This window comes from Oculina patagonica, chromosome 2 (genome assembly GCF_052425735.1).
Source record: "Oculina patagonica isolate OP01 chromosome 2, crgOcupat, whole genome shotgun sequence".
Taxonomy (NCBI): domain Eukaryota; kingdom Metazoa; phylum Cnidaria; class Anthozoa; order Scleractinia; family Oculinidae; genus Oculina; species Oculina patagonica.
In genome coordinates this window covers 29794875-29813351 of record NC_135759.1, presented here as the reverse complement: position 1 = coordinate 29813351, position 18477 = coordinate 29794875, and the positions used below count along the sequence as shown (strand labels likewise).

The 18477-nt window shown below is 37.5% G+C and overlaps 3 protein-coding genes across 3 annotated transcripts; 1 reads left to right on the top strand and 2 right to left on the bottom strand.

The window, feature by feature from the left end:
- Positions 1-73: 73 nt before the first annotated feature.
- Positions 74-9001, top strand: LOC144644017 (PRELI domain-containing protein 2-like). Its single transcript, XM_078503419.1, has 6 exons — positions 74-237; positions 2415-2472; positions 3722-3795; positions 4394-4548; positions 7356-7464; positions 8039-9001. Exons 1-6 carry the CDS (start codon positions 163-165, stop codon positions 8096-8098), a joined length of 531 nt encoding a protein of 176 aa, XP_078359545.1. The 5' UTR covers positions 74-162; the 3' UTR covers positions 8099-9001.
- Positions 9002-9478: 477 nt separating this feature from the next.
- LOC144644015 (uncharacterized) lies at positions 9479-12886 on the bottom strand. Its single transcript, XM_078503417.1, has 3 exons — positions 12205-12886; positions 10514-10768; positions 9479-10050 (listed from the first exon to the last, which is right to left on the bottom strand). The coding sequence occupies exons 2-3, from the start codon at positions 10763-10765 to the stop codon at positions 9748-9750; spliced, it is 555 nt and encodes a 184-aa protein (XP_078359543.1). The 5' UTR covers positions 10766-10768; positions 12205-12886; the 3' UTR covers positions 9479-9747.
- Positions 12887-15372: 2486 nt separating this feature from the next.
- Positions 15373-18223, bottom strand: LOC144644012 (uncharacterized). Its single transcript, XM_078503413.1, has 4 exons — positions 18060-18223; positions 16519-16770; positions 15629-16001; positions 15373-15585 (listed from the first exon to the last, which is right to left on the bottom strand). The coding sequence occupies exons 2-3, from the start codon at positions 16765-16767 to the stop codon at positions 15705-15707; spliced, it is 546 nt and encodes a 181-aa protein (XP_078359539.1). The 5' UTR covers positions 16768-16770; positions 18060-18223; the 3' UTR covers positions 15373-15585; positions 15629-15704.
- Between the last annotated feature and the right edge of the window lie 254 nt (positions 18224-18477).

The following is an 18477-nucleotide window of genomic DNA, read 5'->3' as shown; positions in this document are numbered from 1 at the left end:
TGATTGGCTAATTGAGATGAGCTGTCCAATCGTAAGTCTTCTTATATTTCGCATCGTGACAGGGAGAAAGGAAGCGTGTTTGGAAGGTGCTGCTTCTGAAAGCACACGAAATTCTGCACGAAATATATTTCCTCGCAGTTTCATGGCTGAAGCCATCACGAAATGGTCCGTTTTGTGGAAATTAACTATATTTTTAAACATCCCTTTGAGACAGTTAGTCGTGCATATTTTCAAAAGGTGAGTTTTCTTGAATTGAATTTCAGCGAGAACATGGTGATATTTCATGGAAATTAACTCACTCAGGAAATTAACGTTAGTAATGAAGTATTTTCTTTCGCACCTTGCTTTCAATTATAATATATGATGGTTGCTTTATATATCGTCCTTTTCTCGTGTCTCAAGCAAATCTAAATCTAACTTTATACTTAAAAAATACACGCAACTGACCATTTAATTAGCTAGCATATGTACAAGCTTCAATAATTTATATGGATGCTGGCACAGTGTATATTGCTCTTTTCTGACGGAACAGTCACTGTACATGTAGTTAAATTTTTTTGGTCGGGCATTTGTGCATGAAGTACCTGTAAATTAATCACATTACCAAAAATGCTTTGAAAAGCAACCCCCCCCCCCCCCTCGATCCATAAGCACCATGTTATAAGGATTTCAAGATTTTTTTAATACCTATCCCCCTTCCCTCTTTTATTTAGCCCTTTATTCTATGAACAGAAAACCCAACAACTGTTTTGAGGTAACCTACTGTATATGTTTTCATGAGTGTCCACTGCATTTATTTTTTCATTGTTATTTTATGTATTGATTGAAAACAAACATTAAACAGTCCATTACAGAACTGTGCCCATTGAAACACGTTGCACCGGAAAATGCAAATAAGCTAAAAATTAAACACAGAGGATGCGTAACTTACTGTCAATCAAGTAATCCCCGTGTAGGTCGATTTCTCAAGCATTGTTGTTGCTCAGACTGCCAAAACATTCCTCTATTCATCGAAAAATAATAGACGGTAATTTGTGGTTAGTCGCGGGAGGTAAATATATTTGTCTGTCGCCACTACTAGATGATTTAACCATTTGAAATTAGTTCTTTATACATTTTGCTCGGTGAAAAATGTAAATCTTTCAAATGCCCTTTCTCTTAGTAGTTGTTATATCTTTCTAGTTAGAATGATTTCCAATCAGTTTAAATAAAGTTCTTGATTAAATGAAAGTAATTAACACATGCGGCAAATTAAAGCGGCAACTTGTTCACAACACATGCCGAAGCATCCAGTGCCACAAAATATTTGCACCTCGGTTGCCTTCTTTCCAAAGTATTTCGCTTTGGACTCAACAACAAATCTCGTTGAAATTCTAACAACAGCAAAGATATTTTCATGGCTTTTGGTGAACAAACCTTGAACAAGACTTGGAATGTGCGTTCACGATATTCACGTGTAATCGGCCGCCAAAATATAAGCAACAACAGATGACTGGATTTCCAAAATTCGGCACTATCATTCTTTGGACACTCACGAGGTTGTGCATATAAACACTTCGATAAAAAGAGCATGCCAACACTTCCAAACAATGCAAAATTGCTCCATTTCCATCAGCACTGTCTCTAAGGACCTGTTTGTATGGAGGAGAGTTGTCCTTGGTAAGAGGACAACTCTCCATACCGAGCCAACCCGGACGAGAGAGCTTTTCATATGTTTCTTTATACATAGCTTCGAACTTTTTATATGAGAAATTGCAAAGTTGGCTTGGGGAGCAGGATGCAAGTTTTGGTTCGATCAACAGGGACAGTTTTTTCATATAAACGCTTGTTAAAATCTGGTTCAGGCGAGAGGGTAACCCTCTTACCAGGGACAACTCTCTTCCGTATAAACAGGCTCTTTAGGACTCTGCAGGGGCATAACATTCAACTCCCTTTTGGGAATTTGTCACTTCAGGATCTAAAGAAACCGAAACTGGCGGCAGCTTTTGCAATCTCGGTTCCAAGGCGCTATGCCCACTAAGCATCATGGGGACCACACTTTTCCCGGGCAATGACTTTCAATGGGTGCAAGTCTGTAATGCTTCTATTGATGCGTTTTTTTTTTTAATGTGCTGGCTGATAAGAAACTGCTGAATAACCCCCCCCCCCCCCTTCCATTTTCCCAACCATGGCTCTTTACCATTTCATCGCCATATCAGTGTTTCCTTTGGACTGTGCCATCAAAAGTCATCTTCTCCATGTTGTTATGAAACATTACCTCATATTTGGTTCATCATGCTTAGAAAAAATGAGGCTTTTCTACAAACAGCTTGACATGTGACTCACGCATAGCACTTATGGTACATGTAATGTTTTCTTTTTCATACTTAATGTTTTTTTATCTCATTATTATACTTGTACAATGGAACTAACAGTACACCTGTGGTAAAGATACCAATGTGACCTCCATAACAGTACTGGAACACAGAACAGGTACAGTGTGTTCTGCTAATCTGTCTACAGAATGAATATTATAACCCAGTTATTATTCCTCAAATTTGTATAATTGGGATGCATCATGAGTTTCAGTGTAACAGATTAGTAATATTCAAATTCAAGTTTAATTGGCGACCTTACTAACCATTGATAATATGATCCCATGGCTACCACCTTTATCTCCCAAGCTGAACAAACAGCTCTTTTCTTCAGTATTTCAACCTAGTGGCCCAACAGGCCAGTGCTTGTATCCAATCGCCATAGCATAAATTGACCAGGAGTAATTCTACTCCTGCTGGGTGGGCATTGCCTTCTGTTGCTTGGCTGATTAAGTTTCTAAAGATGCTGATGTTGACAACTAAAAATAGATAGAATAATGTCCTACTCTGAGAGATTTCAGCATTTTTGGTTTAAAGGAGCCGTGCAAATTTGTGATATATTTAAATTTTAAGAGATTGGCAGTATAAAAAAAGCCACCCCGAATTTATTTTTGGTTTTGATAAATATATGTCCCTGAAACTTCCCATAAGATACGAATATATCTTTAAAACATCACACACTGATTTACTTTGACTTCATTTTTAAGGTAAAGTAATTTAGTTGTGTTAGCAAATGTTTCTTTTGGGGGCCAAGAATTAATGGTGGCCATATTTGCATTGGGTCTATGGTACCTATTAATACCGTATTTTCTCGATTAAACGCCCCCAGCGTTTATTTCAAACTTGGCCTGATAGAGCCAGCGTTTATTTGATTCCAGCAGTTTATTCAAGCCCTATGTTTCTAAGAAATGATTTTTATTCATTATTTTTGACAGCCACACATGTAGACATTATTTCCAAAGCATATTAAACCTTGAATAAATGTCTAAGGGGTTTATTTTCAAATACAGCTTGGAGACCCGGCGTTTATTCGGGGCCCGGCGTTTAATCGAGAAAATACGGTATACCTGAGTGGAGAGAGGCAGTATTAGAGTTAAGTGTCTAGGTTAGAACACGACACATTGACCCCAGCTGGGTCTTGAACATGGAACTGCTTAATCTAGAGTGTGATACTAACCGTTAAGCTACTGCACCTCCCTAAATTTATAGCGTCTAATAATTTATAAACTCTATCCATTTACCATCAAACTACTGCCAATCTGTGGGGCACTTATAGAGGTTGACCTACTACATAACTATATCACTGGATTGCAAACTAAGGACTTAGCCTTTGGGTTTTACTCAGACCATTCTCCCTTTTTTGTAAGACCCAGAAACTGGAGAGGAGTATCTCTTGAGAAGAGGAGAATGTGTGAATGTTTTACCAGGTTTGTTTAAAAAGGTAAGCAAATAAATTTGTACTGGCATTAAGGCTTAATGCCAACTGTGTTGCATTTAATGTAAGAATCAGTTGGTTATTGTTAATGACTTGCTTAATTAATCAGCCACCTGATTTAAGATATCAGCTGAAGAAAAACTTATGACACTCACAGTCAGCTAAAGAGCAGTTTGTACATACTACAAAGTAGTTTTACATTAAGCTACATTATAAACATTTTGAATTACTATGAATAAAGTTGAGTATATGACATCATTACTTTGCTAATTTGCATATTTTAAAAACTTGAATATCTCTGGAAAGAAAAGAGATATTCAGTAGAGAACAGTAATCTGCATGGCATTTTTTTCTTATATAGTGTACTTGTTAATATTCTAGTATGGCTACGAAAGAGAAGATACAAATTTCATCATAAAAGCACTTTATTTAAGAGAAAGGGAGTGGGTAAAAGTGATTTAAGGATCATATGAACAAAAGTACATATACCATATATTTTTCTTAGGTTTAAATTCTATGACTGGAGTGTTGTTGTTCTTGTGCAAAGTTTTTTGTCAAATTTCAAAATGGAATGATCTTCTTCTAACGTAAGTTTTGTTTTTAGCTGTGCCCATTCCCAGCAATTGTGGTGGAAGAGGAAGCATGGCTTAACAGGAAAGAGAGATGTCTTCGTCTTCATTGTTACAACCTGACATGGTCCAAGTACGCTTCCCTGGAAGAGTTCAGCACTTACAGAGCGTGTGATAACAATCCAAACTGGTGTGTTAACAGTCATAATCCAAAAATGATCAACTAAAACATTACTAAAACCCTTTCTGCGTACAGGGCCATCATTGATTATTCCATACTGATTATTACACTGATTGATTTAAATTTGCTCATGAATCAAATAAAACATTTTCAAAATTCTCACTCTTGTTTTCTTCAAGAAGCAGTCAACTTGGTTGCACCCAATTGTTGACTAAGATACTGGCTGATACAAACTTCAAGTTCCTACAAGTTTGTAGAATATTATTGTCAAGTTAGCCGTATTATTGAGTCTAAGTTTTAAAGGTCAAATGAACAAAAAATTTCAAAATGCCATTTTAACCAACCAAACGCTAAAACTATCCATTATTGAGTAAAATTAAGAAAATTTTTTGCTTTGCGAGCCTTAAAGCGTGAATAACAGCAAAAAATACGAAGATTTCCGTAGGCTTCACGACAACGTTTTTGAATGACTGCGCACTGAAATGGAAGGAATGGAACGAGTTTTTTTGACGTCATAATTAGTGTTTTTGAAGACGACCGCAGACCGATTTCACAGATACGAGCTCAACGTCAACGACAATAGTCCATCAGCTGAGATCCGAAAATTTGGGTTCATGGCTCACTTTCGGGGAACAAACGAAACATGTCTTATCTTAATCCTTGCCTATTGAGCATCACAAAAATGTATGATAGCAAGGTTGGAACAGTAGCTTTCACTTATAAATCGAATTTTAAATTGGCTCCCCTATACGCTTCTTAATTTGGCCGCCATCTTGGATTTTTGGGGTGAAAAAGCTACAAAGCTGCCTGCATTCTTTTAACGTAAGCAAATCGCTTTCAAACGCAAATTTAAACTTATTGGAACTAACAACATGATTTCGTTCATTCTAGTGTTTCAAAAACAACAACTTCATGTAGATAAAATACCATTGCCATTCAAGTGTCTTAAATAAATCCCCCTAAAAAGCAATCGTCATTTTCCAGCCCAGCCCTTTATTTCAAACATATCGTCCCACGGACATGCAAAGTACTTTAAAAAAGAGGGAAGAGGTGCGAAGACCAGAAAAGTGGAGCTTTGCCAACGTACGAAACGTACGTCCGAGCTATGGCGATTAGCGGGGAGGAGTTGCAGTATCCGAGGTGATCATTAAAGATACGAAAGCATAAGTGTATCAGCTGTACGAGAAGACGTGTCAGAGTGTGGATGTGCTGTGCTATGAGATTCACGGCGCCAGGGAAAGTGAAGCCAGAGAAAAGTGAACGGCGCCCGGGAAAGTAAAGCCAGAGGTTCTCCCACCACGCGAGGCATCTCCACTAACCGAACTCAATGTTACAAGAGGAAATTTTCAAGCCACAATCTAGAGAAGAGCTACTGATTCCCTTCCGGTAATTCCTTCACCGCTCCAGAAGAGTTGACAGAAGCATAGCAGCAGTGAAGGAGGACTTTATACGAGTGTGGCGATTCTGTCTGTTCTGTACTCAACAATCTCTTAACTGAGCCCTATTCTAACCTTATGCGTGGACGTAGCTATGTAATCTGATTTGGGGTATACTGATTAATGGTGTAGTATACTTGAAAAAACGTAGCATTACGATGGCACGCCTTTATGGTAATTTTGTTATTTTAGATGATTGAGGAGCAAAAGGAAAACGAGCTGAAAAACAAAATGGCGGACATTGCGACCTCATTTATTGCGTACTTTGCTTTTATTACCGTAAACAATGCTAAAATAATGTTCCGAATATGAAGTACTTCTCAAATATATATCTAAGCAAAAATCAGTAAGTATTTAAGAACGAATAAAAAAAATTAAGGATTTTTGTTTAAAAATCCAAGATGGCGGCCAAAAGAAGGATATGAGAGTAAATTTCAAATTCGATTTACACAGTGAAAGCTACCGTTTTATCCTTGCTATCACACATTTTTATGATGCTTAATAGTCAAAGAGTAATATTAGACAAGTTTCGTTTGTTCCCCTTAAGTGAGCCATACAACCCCACTAGCTGATGGACTACAACGTGGAAAATGAATTTATATTTTACTTGAGAATCTCGCAACTTTCCGGACGTCTTCTGCTTATTTATTGCTTTAAGAACTAGCTGCCGCTGAATATTCAAAGAGAGCGTTTAACCCCAAATAGAAAAAAACAAATATTAGCCGTCGTGCCTGACGTTGTCCAGAATTCCCAGAATTTCGTCATTTCACACTGTTGTTCGACAGAGAACGGCTTTGAAGTGTACCAAGATTCAAAACGCACGTGCAGATAATTCTGCTCATTAACGTAAAATGCTAATGTGAAGAACAATAAAGATTCCTGATTTATTTTCAAACCAGCGTGCATTCTACCTATGTCTCACATGATATGCAAAACGACAGCAAACAAAACTTTAAGCTATTTTTGAGCTTTAGCTTTTTTATTTAAAAAAATGCGCGTCTCTAAACAACAACCAACAATCAACCGAATGAAAAACGGCCGAACAGAACGAAATAACTGCTTAAAATGTTACTAAACACATTTATTTAAATTCTAACGTGCGGTCCGCGGAATCGGTCTGCGGTCGTCTTCAAAAACACCAATTATGACGTCACAAGTTTTTATTTCCGACAATTTTCCGACAATTTTTCCGAGCGCTCTACGATTATGAAGGCCTAAAAAAGCATTTTTAAACTTGCAATATCTCTGCGATGCAATGTCCAATTACTTTGAAACTTCGGGATATGTTTATTTGGCTCTGAATAAACACATGGGCAAAAAATAAAAAAAATCGAAATTTCTGTTCATTTGACCTTTAATGTAGTGTTTTGTCAACTCTAGGACGTCGTTTGAGCAGCGCGGTAGTATCAGTGTAAATGGTGTTGGTTCTTTAATTGGTGGAATGATGGAAGCTTTTGGACAGACATTTCTTCAACGTGGAGCTAACAAGGTAACATTGCCTTACTACCCCACATCCCCTTCCCCCCCCCCCCCCACTCCATTCGATATAGTAGAGAAAAGAAATGACAAAAATCATCGCACTTTCATGCACCCAATCACTTGCCCACAAAACCACCCAAGCTGAGCTATCCAAGACTTACACAGCTTAAATTGAGTACTTAAAAAAAAATGTTGAGTATCATACAACTGTTATTATTCATATGGCATCAATAACAAAATTATATACTTTTCCCTTTATGTTATTTTTGTTAATTTTTCTTTTCTGATTATTGTAGTTGATAAAACACCAACAGGTGTTGGTCATCTCAGTTGTTTTTATAATTATGTTCTAAATATTTAGTACTCCAACTCACAAAGCCATACATAGAATGATGGTAAAACTGTTAGTTTTTCTCTTGAAATGAACGAGACTCAAAGCGTACATGTAACTTTTCTATACCTTGAATTGTTTAACTTGGCAAAATGCTGCTTAGGTACATAATGTTGTAATAAAACATCTTTTCTGTATGTTTTTTGTTGTTGTTATTTGCTTTTTAATGATTTTTCTTCATGTTGTCTTGCAGGGATTCTGCATAATGGAGGATCTCATAATGACAATGAGCGGAAGATACACTGAAGCATAAAAGAGTTTGCCTCAACCACAGTCATCATTGTGCACTCAAGCGCTGCTTGTCTGCCATCTATGCGTTTTCTGAAAATAATACTGTTGTTATTCGCGTTCACAAAAACCATCTATGCCCTTCCCTTACTGAAATTGAAAGATTACTTTTTAGTGGATTCGAGAATGCAATTTTTGTGTCCGAGCGAATATCGGCATACCCAGATAATAGGCAAAGCTAGATGAGCGGAAAGCAGAGGGATCTTGGGGGAGATTCTTTTAACAAGTAACACTATAGCAGAAGGAATAAAATTTCTGATGCCTAACAACTACTACCATACTGAAAAGTATGGAGTACATTTTTTTTTCTAACTTAAAAAAAAACTTATTTAAAGATTGCGTGAAAAAATGTCTCGATTAAGTAGTATAACGAACATGATAAAAAGAAATATTTTGCATTTTGCAAGTCAATGCAAGCAATATGGTTATGAGTTAAAAGGCTCCTACGTACTGTGCTGTGTGGTTTGTTATTTCGTTTAACTGACCTGCAAAGTTTACCTCACTGTCAGCGACTAAAAAATAACAAGCAATAACGTCATTGCTGGTGAAAATTATTTAGAAAGGCAGGGTCATAAAATTCACCACGAAATTAAGGGTGAAAATGATGTGAAAACACCACCAAGGGATAGAATACACTAAGGAGCTAATCCAGATCGTGAACATGTATTACAACGTGATGTTTAGCGACTAGGCAAAATAAATTGTTCAATTTGTGTGGTAATGTGACTTGTTTGTTAATTGAGTGCCTGCATGCAACAAAAGAACGCTCCCAAGAATAAGGAACAGTAGGCTAAAGAACGTGGTGATTGCAAAAGCTAACTAATAGTTGTTGTGAAATGGCAGTGAATAAAAGTTCCCATGAAAGGCACGAGTCTTATTGTAGTTCAGTGGTTGTTTCACTGAACGTTCACGGTATGGACAAATGGTACTCGTAAGCCCCAAACGGAAACTCCATATAAGACTTGGGGTGGAGGCTGGTGGTATATAAAAGGGTAGGAATTTCACGAGTTTGAGTATAAAAAAGGATAGGGGAAAGTGTCATTTAGGTATTTAGAAAGGCCTTTCAAAATATCTCGAAAAGACGCACCTAATGATTGATGAAAGTAAACATTTAAAGAGGGGGTTCAAGTGCAAACTTTAGAAAAGTGTTGCAGTATTTCTACTGTAAGTAAGTGAAAGGGGTACTATTTTATTTGGAAGTTGTACGAAAGGTTACTTTTCTGTCCAAAATGGTATATAAAAGGTAAGTGCTTAGAGCTCGGGGCGGAGCCTCTGTTGAATTCCCCTTCCCCTTTCCCCTCCCAGGAGGAGAACGGAGTCGTATAACCAGCTACAAACGGAAGATAAACTCGCCTGTTTTTATTGTTTTTCTTTTCTTCTTATTATTATTAAAAGAAAAAGATGGAAAACACTTTTTATTTGATTTGACGAATCTTACAATCTCAGAAAACTTAGGTTAATCCTTCAATGAAAAATATTCATTTAGTACACTCATCTAGCCCATCCTCTTATTTTTAGTTAGTTAATCTATAAAAGTTACTTTTAAGAAGTACTTTTTAGTGCGACTTATGTTTACTGTTTAGTAGCTAGATATACAGACCACTGCCTTTTTCTCTAGGCAGCACAACCTGTTGCGCGCTTCACATCTTTAATAAACTTCTGCACAGTTCCTTTCCCAGCTGCAGTGTTGTAGTAAGTCTTCCAGTACCGAGCTTGCGAAGGAAGATCGCGATCGGACGGTATAGGAGCACGAATCCTGACAAGATACAGACGGGCAGCCAGTCCAGAGTACAGCGGTTTCTCCAAGTCTTGCCATCTAGTCTTGGTCCAGTCGATGCCGAGTCTCTCCTTGATTCTGTTCCAGAACCTTCTCAGGCGTTGCTGAATAACAGTCTCGCGATAACCAACGTAGTCAACCTATAAACATTTAAAGGGACCGTGTCAAGGATTTGAGCCAAACTTAAGCATAGGAAATGACCATCAAATTCTTTTAAATATATAAAATAACCCGCTTAAAGCAGTGAAGGAATATTTAAATAACACACCAAATGGCAAAAGAAGTTACGGATGACCAAAAGTGTCGAAGATTGAGACGGATTATGATATGGGTTTTTGAAATATGGTGCGGCGGAACAGTTTCCAAAGTTTATCTTGTCTGCCGGTTACATTAAATTATACTCCCGGGAGACAAATTTGGCTGAAATAAAGCTATGGTTTTGTCATTTAGAATCACATAATTAATTTCTTTGCAAACATTTAGCCACGACATATTCCCTTTAAAATACGCAGTAAAACGTGCCAGTCCCGCCCAGACAAGACAAGACAAAGAAAAGCAACAATCCTAGAACACGGAATAAGACTTAAACTGTGATATCTTTACCTGCCAAATTCCACCATGGTAACCACGCCTGTAGGTATTACGATGCTCTCCGTATCTCGACTCGACCCAGGCCACACGGCAGAGGAACTTGCGATCGTTTGGAAATATTCCCAAACTGTTAATCCTTTTCACGACCTCGGTAACTACGGCGTTCCCTTTGCCTCTTGGTGTGTATGGATCAGTACAAGCCATACTTAATCCTAGAAAAAGGTGAGTGAAAAGGCCAACGAACACCACTGTTTTTTGAAACATGGTCTGAAAGAGAGAAAGACAAAAAGATCCCGTCAGTTTATTGTAGTTTTAGTTGTTGTTGTTGTTGTTTTTGTTGTTGTTTTTGTTGTTGATGTCGCTGCCGGTGGACAACCCGCTACTTCGTTTAATAATTTCCCACTCTGTATAGAGATTATTCACGAGAGCAAACATTTTCCATTACTGATTCGAAAGATCAATTATCGAATCAGCGTTTAGAATAGGTTCACTTTTAAGTAAGTTAAAAGAAAAGAATAGGGCGCTTTTAGATAATTTCACATTTAAGTGGGTAGGAGCTAGTGTACATTAGTATATACAAAACAGTGGATAGCGTTTTTGGCGCGCGCCGATTGGCTACTCAAACTCCGAATATCCTTTAGTTTGCTATTCACCTCCGAGCAACGCGCACAAGAAAATTGTATATCGTTGCAGAAATAAATTGGTAAAAAAAATCATTCTTTTGGGCTATATTATCTCACTGTTTTAGTATATACTAAAACAACTATTCACCTCAGTGTCGGTGGCTAGTGGTGGATATTCACCTCGCCGCGAACCACTAACCACCTCTACTTTGGTGAATAGTTGTTGATTGTTTTTCTTTCTTTTAGTTTCCGATGGCTGAGAACGATCCCTTAAAGAATTGAAGAATTGATAATCGAAAAGGAGGCCTGATACGAAATGTGAAAGACGTGCATTTTTTTTCTGCACCAAGAAAAAAGCGACATGCCATGCTACAACCAATATTATCATCACATGAAAGTCATGTACTTTCTCAAACAAGGAAGTAAAAGAGTAACTTTGCAATTATCCGTGAAAATCAACTTGAACCTTTAGATGAATCGTTCTGAAAGCTGAAAGACTCAAACCTGCCATCTGAGTAAAGTTGTTCAATGATTTGTTGAAATTAAAATGAAAGTTAGTAGGTAGTGGTGGCCCTAGTTTCGCATGCACTGTTTAGTGTTCGGGAGGCTTATTTGGTTCTTTACTGGTCACTTTAGTTTACAACAGATTTCTACAGCCTGACATTTTTTCTTGTGCACTAGCTGAGATGTGCATATCTTGGTAAGAATAAAAGACAGTAATTGATGCGAAAATGCACCTCAAACGTTCCTACTAATAGAAATCGTTTCCACAGTACAAGATTCCACATCTTGATTCAATTTGGAAACGGTGGATGCAGAACCACTCTGTGGATAACTGCAAATTCCTATTTATTTTTTTAATATAACTTAATTTAGTCTGCAAAGGAAAATAAAATAAAATAAAATAATTCAGTTACAATTCCTTGTTATAAGCCTCAATCAATTTCCTCGAAAACGAACCACCAAGTGTGGTATTAAAAACATGTCATTAAGTATTGCTGCTTGAACTGCACGCTCGATAATTAAACTGAATTAACTTTAATTTCGATTTCAAGCGACTTTTAAATGTATGCTTCTTACCTCTAATTCCTCTGCTATCAAGTTTCTTCAATAACAGCTCATAAAGGGAATGAACTCGTTTCTTTCGGTAGAACTGGTTTTAAAACAACAACCTTACCATATTTAGATTAATTGAGATCTCAAAGTGATTGGTTAGTCTGGAGTGGCGATCAGTGATATTTTTCAGTGCCGGGGTGATGCGTTGCTGAAACGGGTCAGATAGGTTTCGTTTCAATATCAACATTTAGGATTTTTTTTATTTGTTTTGTTGTGTTATGTTTTGTTTCTATAGCATGTCTCGAGATACTTTCAGAACAAATCGGGATGATTTGTCTTGGAGCCGAAAAGTCATCTCGGTTACCGTTTGAGACCAAACACAATTTAAGAAAACAGCATTGACGTTCACTATCACTAGTAATATGCATGTTATTAAGGACATAATTTAATTAAATTAATGCAATAAATACCAAAACCTTACAGGTTGACCGATTATCACGAATGAATTAGTACAATATCGAGTATATCAGAACGGACGGCGGCTTACGTCTGTATTCGAGGTGGCAGCGTACCGCAGAGCAAATAATATAAGACATCCCAACATTTGCGTCTTTTAATTGCCGCATAAAATCCAGGCTTATACAAACAAAGAAATGACCTTAACGCAGTACCTAAATTAGACTTACAAGTGTCCTTCAAATGCAAACCTGACAAGTGTAAATAATATAAGACATCCCAACATTTGCGTCTTTTAATTGCCGCATAAAATCCAGGCTTATACAAACAAAGAAATGACCTTAACGCAGTACCTAAATTAGACTTACAAGTGTCCTTCAAATGCAAACCTGACAAGTGTTTTTTTTTTTGCAACTATATGGTTTCGCTAAGTTTAAATTTCTTTCGGCTTTTAATACACTTCTACCGTAAGATGATAGATATTGACAGCGTTGTAAACATATTTGGCAATAAGATTGTGGCCACTATTTATATGCTGAAGTTAATTAATAGTTTTCAGGCGACTGGCCGCACAACCTGTTGCGCTCGTCACATCATCAACAAACTTCTGCACAATCCCGTTCACAGCTGAAGTGTTGTAGTGAGTTTTCCAATACTGAGATTGAGAAGGAAGATCTAAGGTAACAGGAGCAGAAATTCTGGCAAGAAACAGTCGAGCAGCAAGTCCAGAGTACCGCGGTTTCTCCAAGTCTTCCCATTCAGTCGCGGTACAGTTCATGATGCCCGGGAGTTGATGCCGAGTTTAGCTTGAATTTGGTCGCGGTATTTCTTCAAACATTGTTGAATGACATTTTCACGATAATTCGACCTGCTGATAGTTTCAGTACATAGAGAATGAAAAATACTCTTCGTATGTTCATTGTGTACTTTTTCAGAATATATAGACGACAAATTAATGTGTTTTGAAGAAGAACTAGTGTTTTCCAGTATTGGGTAAATACGCGTATACGGTAAGCACATTCATTTTCCGTTCAGATATACCGGCTGGGTATTTGGTATTTAAGATTCCGCTTATATTGGACATTTTTCTTTCGGGCAAACCAAAAAAATCTTAGCATTTTCATTCCATAACCCAGATTCATATCAAAACGTACGCCGTCATGACATTTACAATATGCTGTACACTTAAAGGGGGTGTTCATTATTTATGTCTTGGGGTGGGGGCTTCTCTTTCCTTGGTGGTTCAAGCAAGCGTTAGTCGAGTAATTTGGAAGTAACTGTCTATCAAACACGGAGCAGTGTTTCATCAATCCAAACACCGAGAAAGAGTTGAAAATGCGACGCGCAGCGGAGTATTTTTGACGTCTAGGTGTTTGGATGGCCTGTCTCGAGTGTTTGATATATCTTTTCAATCGAAACAAAAACTACGGAGTAAACGGAGAAATAAAATCTTTAAAATCTATTCTAATTAAGGCCGGGTTTCCAAACTTCCTTCACGGTTATGATTTCCTTTGTTTTAATTTGATGAAGTGAACTAGCAAACAAACTAACTAGCCTGATACAAATGTATACATGTGTGACTAAGGGAACAAGTTAAATAAATAAATAAACCAGTCGATGTCTACCAGTACTGAATGGGCCAAGCATTTTTTTTAAGATCAGTGACAAACCAAGTGTGTTGCCAGAGTTAATTTTTTCACAGTTCCAATTTTTTATCATTAAGTTGATAATAAGGGTACATAATCTGTTTATGTCACTTGGTGAGAAAGTCAAACTCTTAACGAGGTCTTTTCTATATCTAACTAGCCAGGTTATGTCGCAATCCCTGAGTTTGTATTGGTTTACAGGTCATGGTATATGAGCTCACATACCATTGGCCACACATATGGTAGGTGTATGCGTCAGTGAGAACAACCGGGGAGCACAAATATTGCAAATCATTGGGTGTCTTCGATAAAACAACTTTTCCACTTGCGCTTGTTGGATATGAGAAAGTTATTGCCAACTTGGCGCTTGGCGCCTCATTGGCTATCTGGCATCTCATATCAAACGCATGCTCAATGATTGTTAAATTTGTTTTCTTCTAAATGTTAATACCTCCGTTAATACTGCATTGTTTATAAAATATTTGAGGGGGGGGGGTGGAAGTTGTAAGGTCCCCCTTGAGGAGGGGGGTCAAGTCTGTTCGTCAAGTCTGTGTTGTCCGAGGGATAAAGATAAAGATATCGAAGGCGGAGCCATAAAAATTCCCCCCCCCCCCAACAATAAATAATGAACACTCCCTAAATGGAGAATATTCGCACATGCGGAGGGGGAGGGGGGTTAAAGGACTTTAGGAGGTCCCCGAGAGAGGGGTGGGAGTCCCTAACCCTACCGTATGGAAGATTCTGACTGAAACGGGTTTCTTTTTCAGGCAGGAAGTATATAAAAGGGTAGGGATTTCACGAGCTGGGGTTTATATAGGGACAATGAAAAGTGTCATTTCGGTATTTGGAAAGGCCTTTTAAAATATTCGAATAGACGCACCTTATCGCTGATCGATAGTCTATTAAGGCGTTCTTCAAGTGCAAACTTTCAAAAAGTGTTGCATTCTTTCTACTGTACAAAAGTGAAAGGGTAACTCGGAGCGTAGCCTCCCTTTATAAAACTTTTTTGAGTCCCATTAAAAGAGGAGAACTGAGTAACATGATTGAAACAGTGCCTTTGAATGAAGTCTTATTAACTACTGACAGAACATAAACTACCATATTTTTTCTTTTTTATTATTTATTAAAGGGTAAAAAAGTAGGAAAATAAATTTTAGTTTGATTTGTCGAATGAACAATCTTGATTGAATAATCAAGGAAACAAAACAACATAGGTTAATCTAAATGAAAAAATACTCATTAGCATACTCATCTAGCCGATCCACTTGGTTACAGTTAGCGAATTAATTAATATGAAAGTTACCTATTAATAAAAAAAAAAAAAAAAAAACACCCAAAAAATTTACCTATTAATGGATAAAAACATCGACCAATATTTACTGGTTAGTAGCTAGGTGTACCTAGCTATATAAGCCTTCTCTTCTAGGCAGCGCAGCCTGTTGCCTGTTCCACATCTTCAATAAACTTCTGCACAGTTCCTTTTCCAGCTGCAGTGTTGTAGTAGGTCTTCCAGTACCAAGCTTGTGAAGGAAGATCTGATGGAATGGGAGCAGAAAGCCTGGCAAGAAACAGCCGGGCAGCCAGTCCAGAGTACAGCGGTTTCTCCAAGTCTTCCCATTCAGTTTGGGTCCAGTCAATGCCAAGTATCTCCTTGATTCTTAACCAGTATTTTCTCAGACCTTGCTGGATGACTGTCTCGCGATAGCCAATGTAGTCAACCTATAAGTGTTTAAAGATAGTGTAAACTAACAGCACTAACCCGTAACCAAAAAAATTATCGGGCCCCCCCAATTTTTTTTCCTCCCCCACTTTTACTTAATTTCAATTGTAATTGTAATTCTGAAGTGGCAAATAAATAAAATGATGGTGATATACGTAGTTAGATTACAAAAACATAGTATAACATGACATGACATGACATGACATGAAATGAAATGACATGACGTGACGTGACGTGACGTGACATAACATGACATGACATTACACGACATGACAAGGCATGACATGATATGAAAAGATAAGATAAGATAAGATAAGATAAGATAAGATAAGATAAGATAAGATAAGATAAGATAAGATAAGATAAAATAAGATAAGACATGGCAGTCTCGAAAAAACATGTGAGTTTTCCCAAAATAAGCACCTTCTTTCGACAAAGCATCTTCATTAACCCCCTTTTTACCCAACAAATGAAACAGGAATCATGAATATAATAATTCAATCTAAGAATCTTCACCTGCCAAATTCCACCATGATAACCCGGCCTGTAGGTACCTGATGCCTGTCCGTATTTTGACTCAACCCAGGCCACACGGCAGAGGAACTTGTGATCATTTGGAAATATTCCCAAGCCATTGATAATGTTCACGGCCTCCGTAACTACCGCGTTTCCTTTATCTCCTGGTGTGTATGGACTAGCACGAGCCATACTTAATCCAAGAAAAAACGGAGCGGCCAGACCGACAAACACCGCTGCCAGAAACATTGTCTGAAAGGGAAAGACAAAAAAATACTGTCACTGTTCTGTTTATTTAGTCGGTTGTTGTTGTTATTGCTGTCGCTGCTGCAGCCGTTGTTGTCTTTAATGTGCTTCTGCGGGAAAAACTGTGCACTTTAGGAAGTCTAGTTCAGACCAACTTTATGTTTGATTTTTATTTACGTTCACTGCCTCAGTTTAATTATAACTTATAACTTAACTGGCAGTGTTCTGAAAGTGAATTAGATGCGGAAAATTGTTATTATTGAACAACGATAACAAAGATACCTCCTCATCACTTTTTTCTCGAATGTCACAAAAACCTACCTTTTAAAACACAATTACAAAAATCTTTTACACAGGATTAAAATTAAAGGGACAGTTTATTTCTCTGCACCTGCTCATCCGTTTAATAACTTCTCATTCCGAGAGCAAAAATTTTGTCATATTTCGATCGATTCGAAGGAACAATTATCGGATGGGCGTTTAAGCGTCTTTAGAAAAAAATAGAGCGCTGTTAGATAATTTCACAGTCGAGTAGAACAACCGGTAGGAGCTACTGTGCATTTCGTGGATTTCTTTATTTTCAGTTTCCGATGGTTGGAATCGATCCCCTAAGGAATTCTACTTGAGTAAACGTTTTGACTTTATGATTGTTAGTTGCAAAAGAGGATTACGAAATGAGAAAGTCGTGTATTTTTCTGGACCAAGAAAAAAGTGACGTACCATGCTAAAATAGATATTATCACCATATGAAAGCCACGCGCTTTCTCAAACACGGAAGTAAAGGTCATGTATCTTGCCCGGTTTCAATTGTGCGAACTAATTTAATCTATGCATTTTGGAAGATGTTTTGAAATAGGGACAAATCAGTGACCTTACTATTATCTGTGAAAATCAACTTGGGTGAAACGTACGGAAAACCGAAAGACTCAAACCTACCATCTAAGTAAAGTTTTAAATTTGAAGTGGTGGCCCTACTTTGGCATGTCATGTATAGTGTTCGGGACTAATTGTGTGGGCTCGCTCTTTGCTGGTCATTCGCATACGTATACAATAAAGATTTATATAGTCTGACTCTTTTCGATGTGCACTGAAATATTCATATCTCGGTAAAAAGTAGAAGACAGTATGCGAACAAGCGGAAGGTATATAAATGTTTTAGATACAGAAATCGTTTCCAAAATACTGAGCAACTAGCCGCCGGGACGGCTGTAGGCAAAAAGTACAAAATAGGAAAGGTTAACCTTCTAGTTTCCACATGATTCGATCTTAATTGATTTTAAATGCATGCTTCTTACCTCTGGTTCCTCTGCTCGCAAGTTTCTTCAAATAGGAATGAACTTGTTTCTTTCGGTAGAACTGGTTTTACGATAACATCGATATCTTTACCATATTTAGATTTAATTCAGAACTCAAAGTGATTGGTTTGTTTGGAGTAGTCGGACCAGTGATATCTTTCAGTTTCGGAATGACGTGTTGCTAAAATAGGTCCGATCATGCAGACAGGTCTCCGGTTTAGATATTTGCATTCAACCAAATCAACCAATCAAAAGAGTTCTCTGATTTTTTATTTGTTTTGTTTTGTTGTGTCTTTGTTTCTATAGCATGACCCGAGATACTTTCAGTTTCCACGGGATGATGTGTTTTGAAACCGAAAAGTCGTCTCAGTTACCGTACGTATGAGACCAAACACTATTTAGGAAAACAGCATTGCGT

Excerpts from the sequence above, each read along its gene's own strand:
- LOC144644012 (XM_078503413.1), bottom strand. The coding sequence starts at position 16,767 with ATGTTTCTGGCAGCGGTGTTTGTCGGTCTGGCCGCTCCGTTTTTTCTT. Across the intron at positions 16,002-16,518 it reads ATCATGGTGGAATTTGGCAG|GTTGACTACATTGGCTATCG; the intron begins GTGAAGATTCTT and ends AAACACTTATAG.
- LOC144644017 (XM_078503419.1), top strand. The coding sequence starts at position 163 with ATGGTCCGTTTTGTGGAAATTAACTATATTTTTAAACATCCCTTTGAG. Across the intron at positions 238-2,414 it reads GTCGTGCATATTTTCAAAAG|TACACCTGTGGTAAAGATAC; the intron begins GTGAGTTTTCTT and ends TGGAACTAACAG. Across the intron at positions 3,796-4,393 it reads TACCAGGTTTGTTTAAAAAG|CTGTGCCCATTCCCAGCAAT; the intron begins GTAAGCAAATAA and ends TTTTGTTTTTAG.
- LOC144644015 (XM_078503417.1), bottom strand. The coding sequence starts at position 10,765 with ATGTTTCAAAAAACAGTGGTGTTCGTTGGCCTTTTCACTCACCTTTTT. Across the intron at positions 10,051-10,513 it reads ACCATGGTGGAATTTGGCAG|GTTGACTACGTTGGTTATCG; the intron begins GTAAAGATATCA and ends AAATGTTTATAG.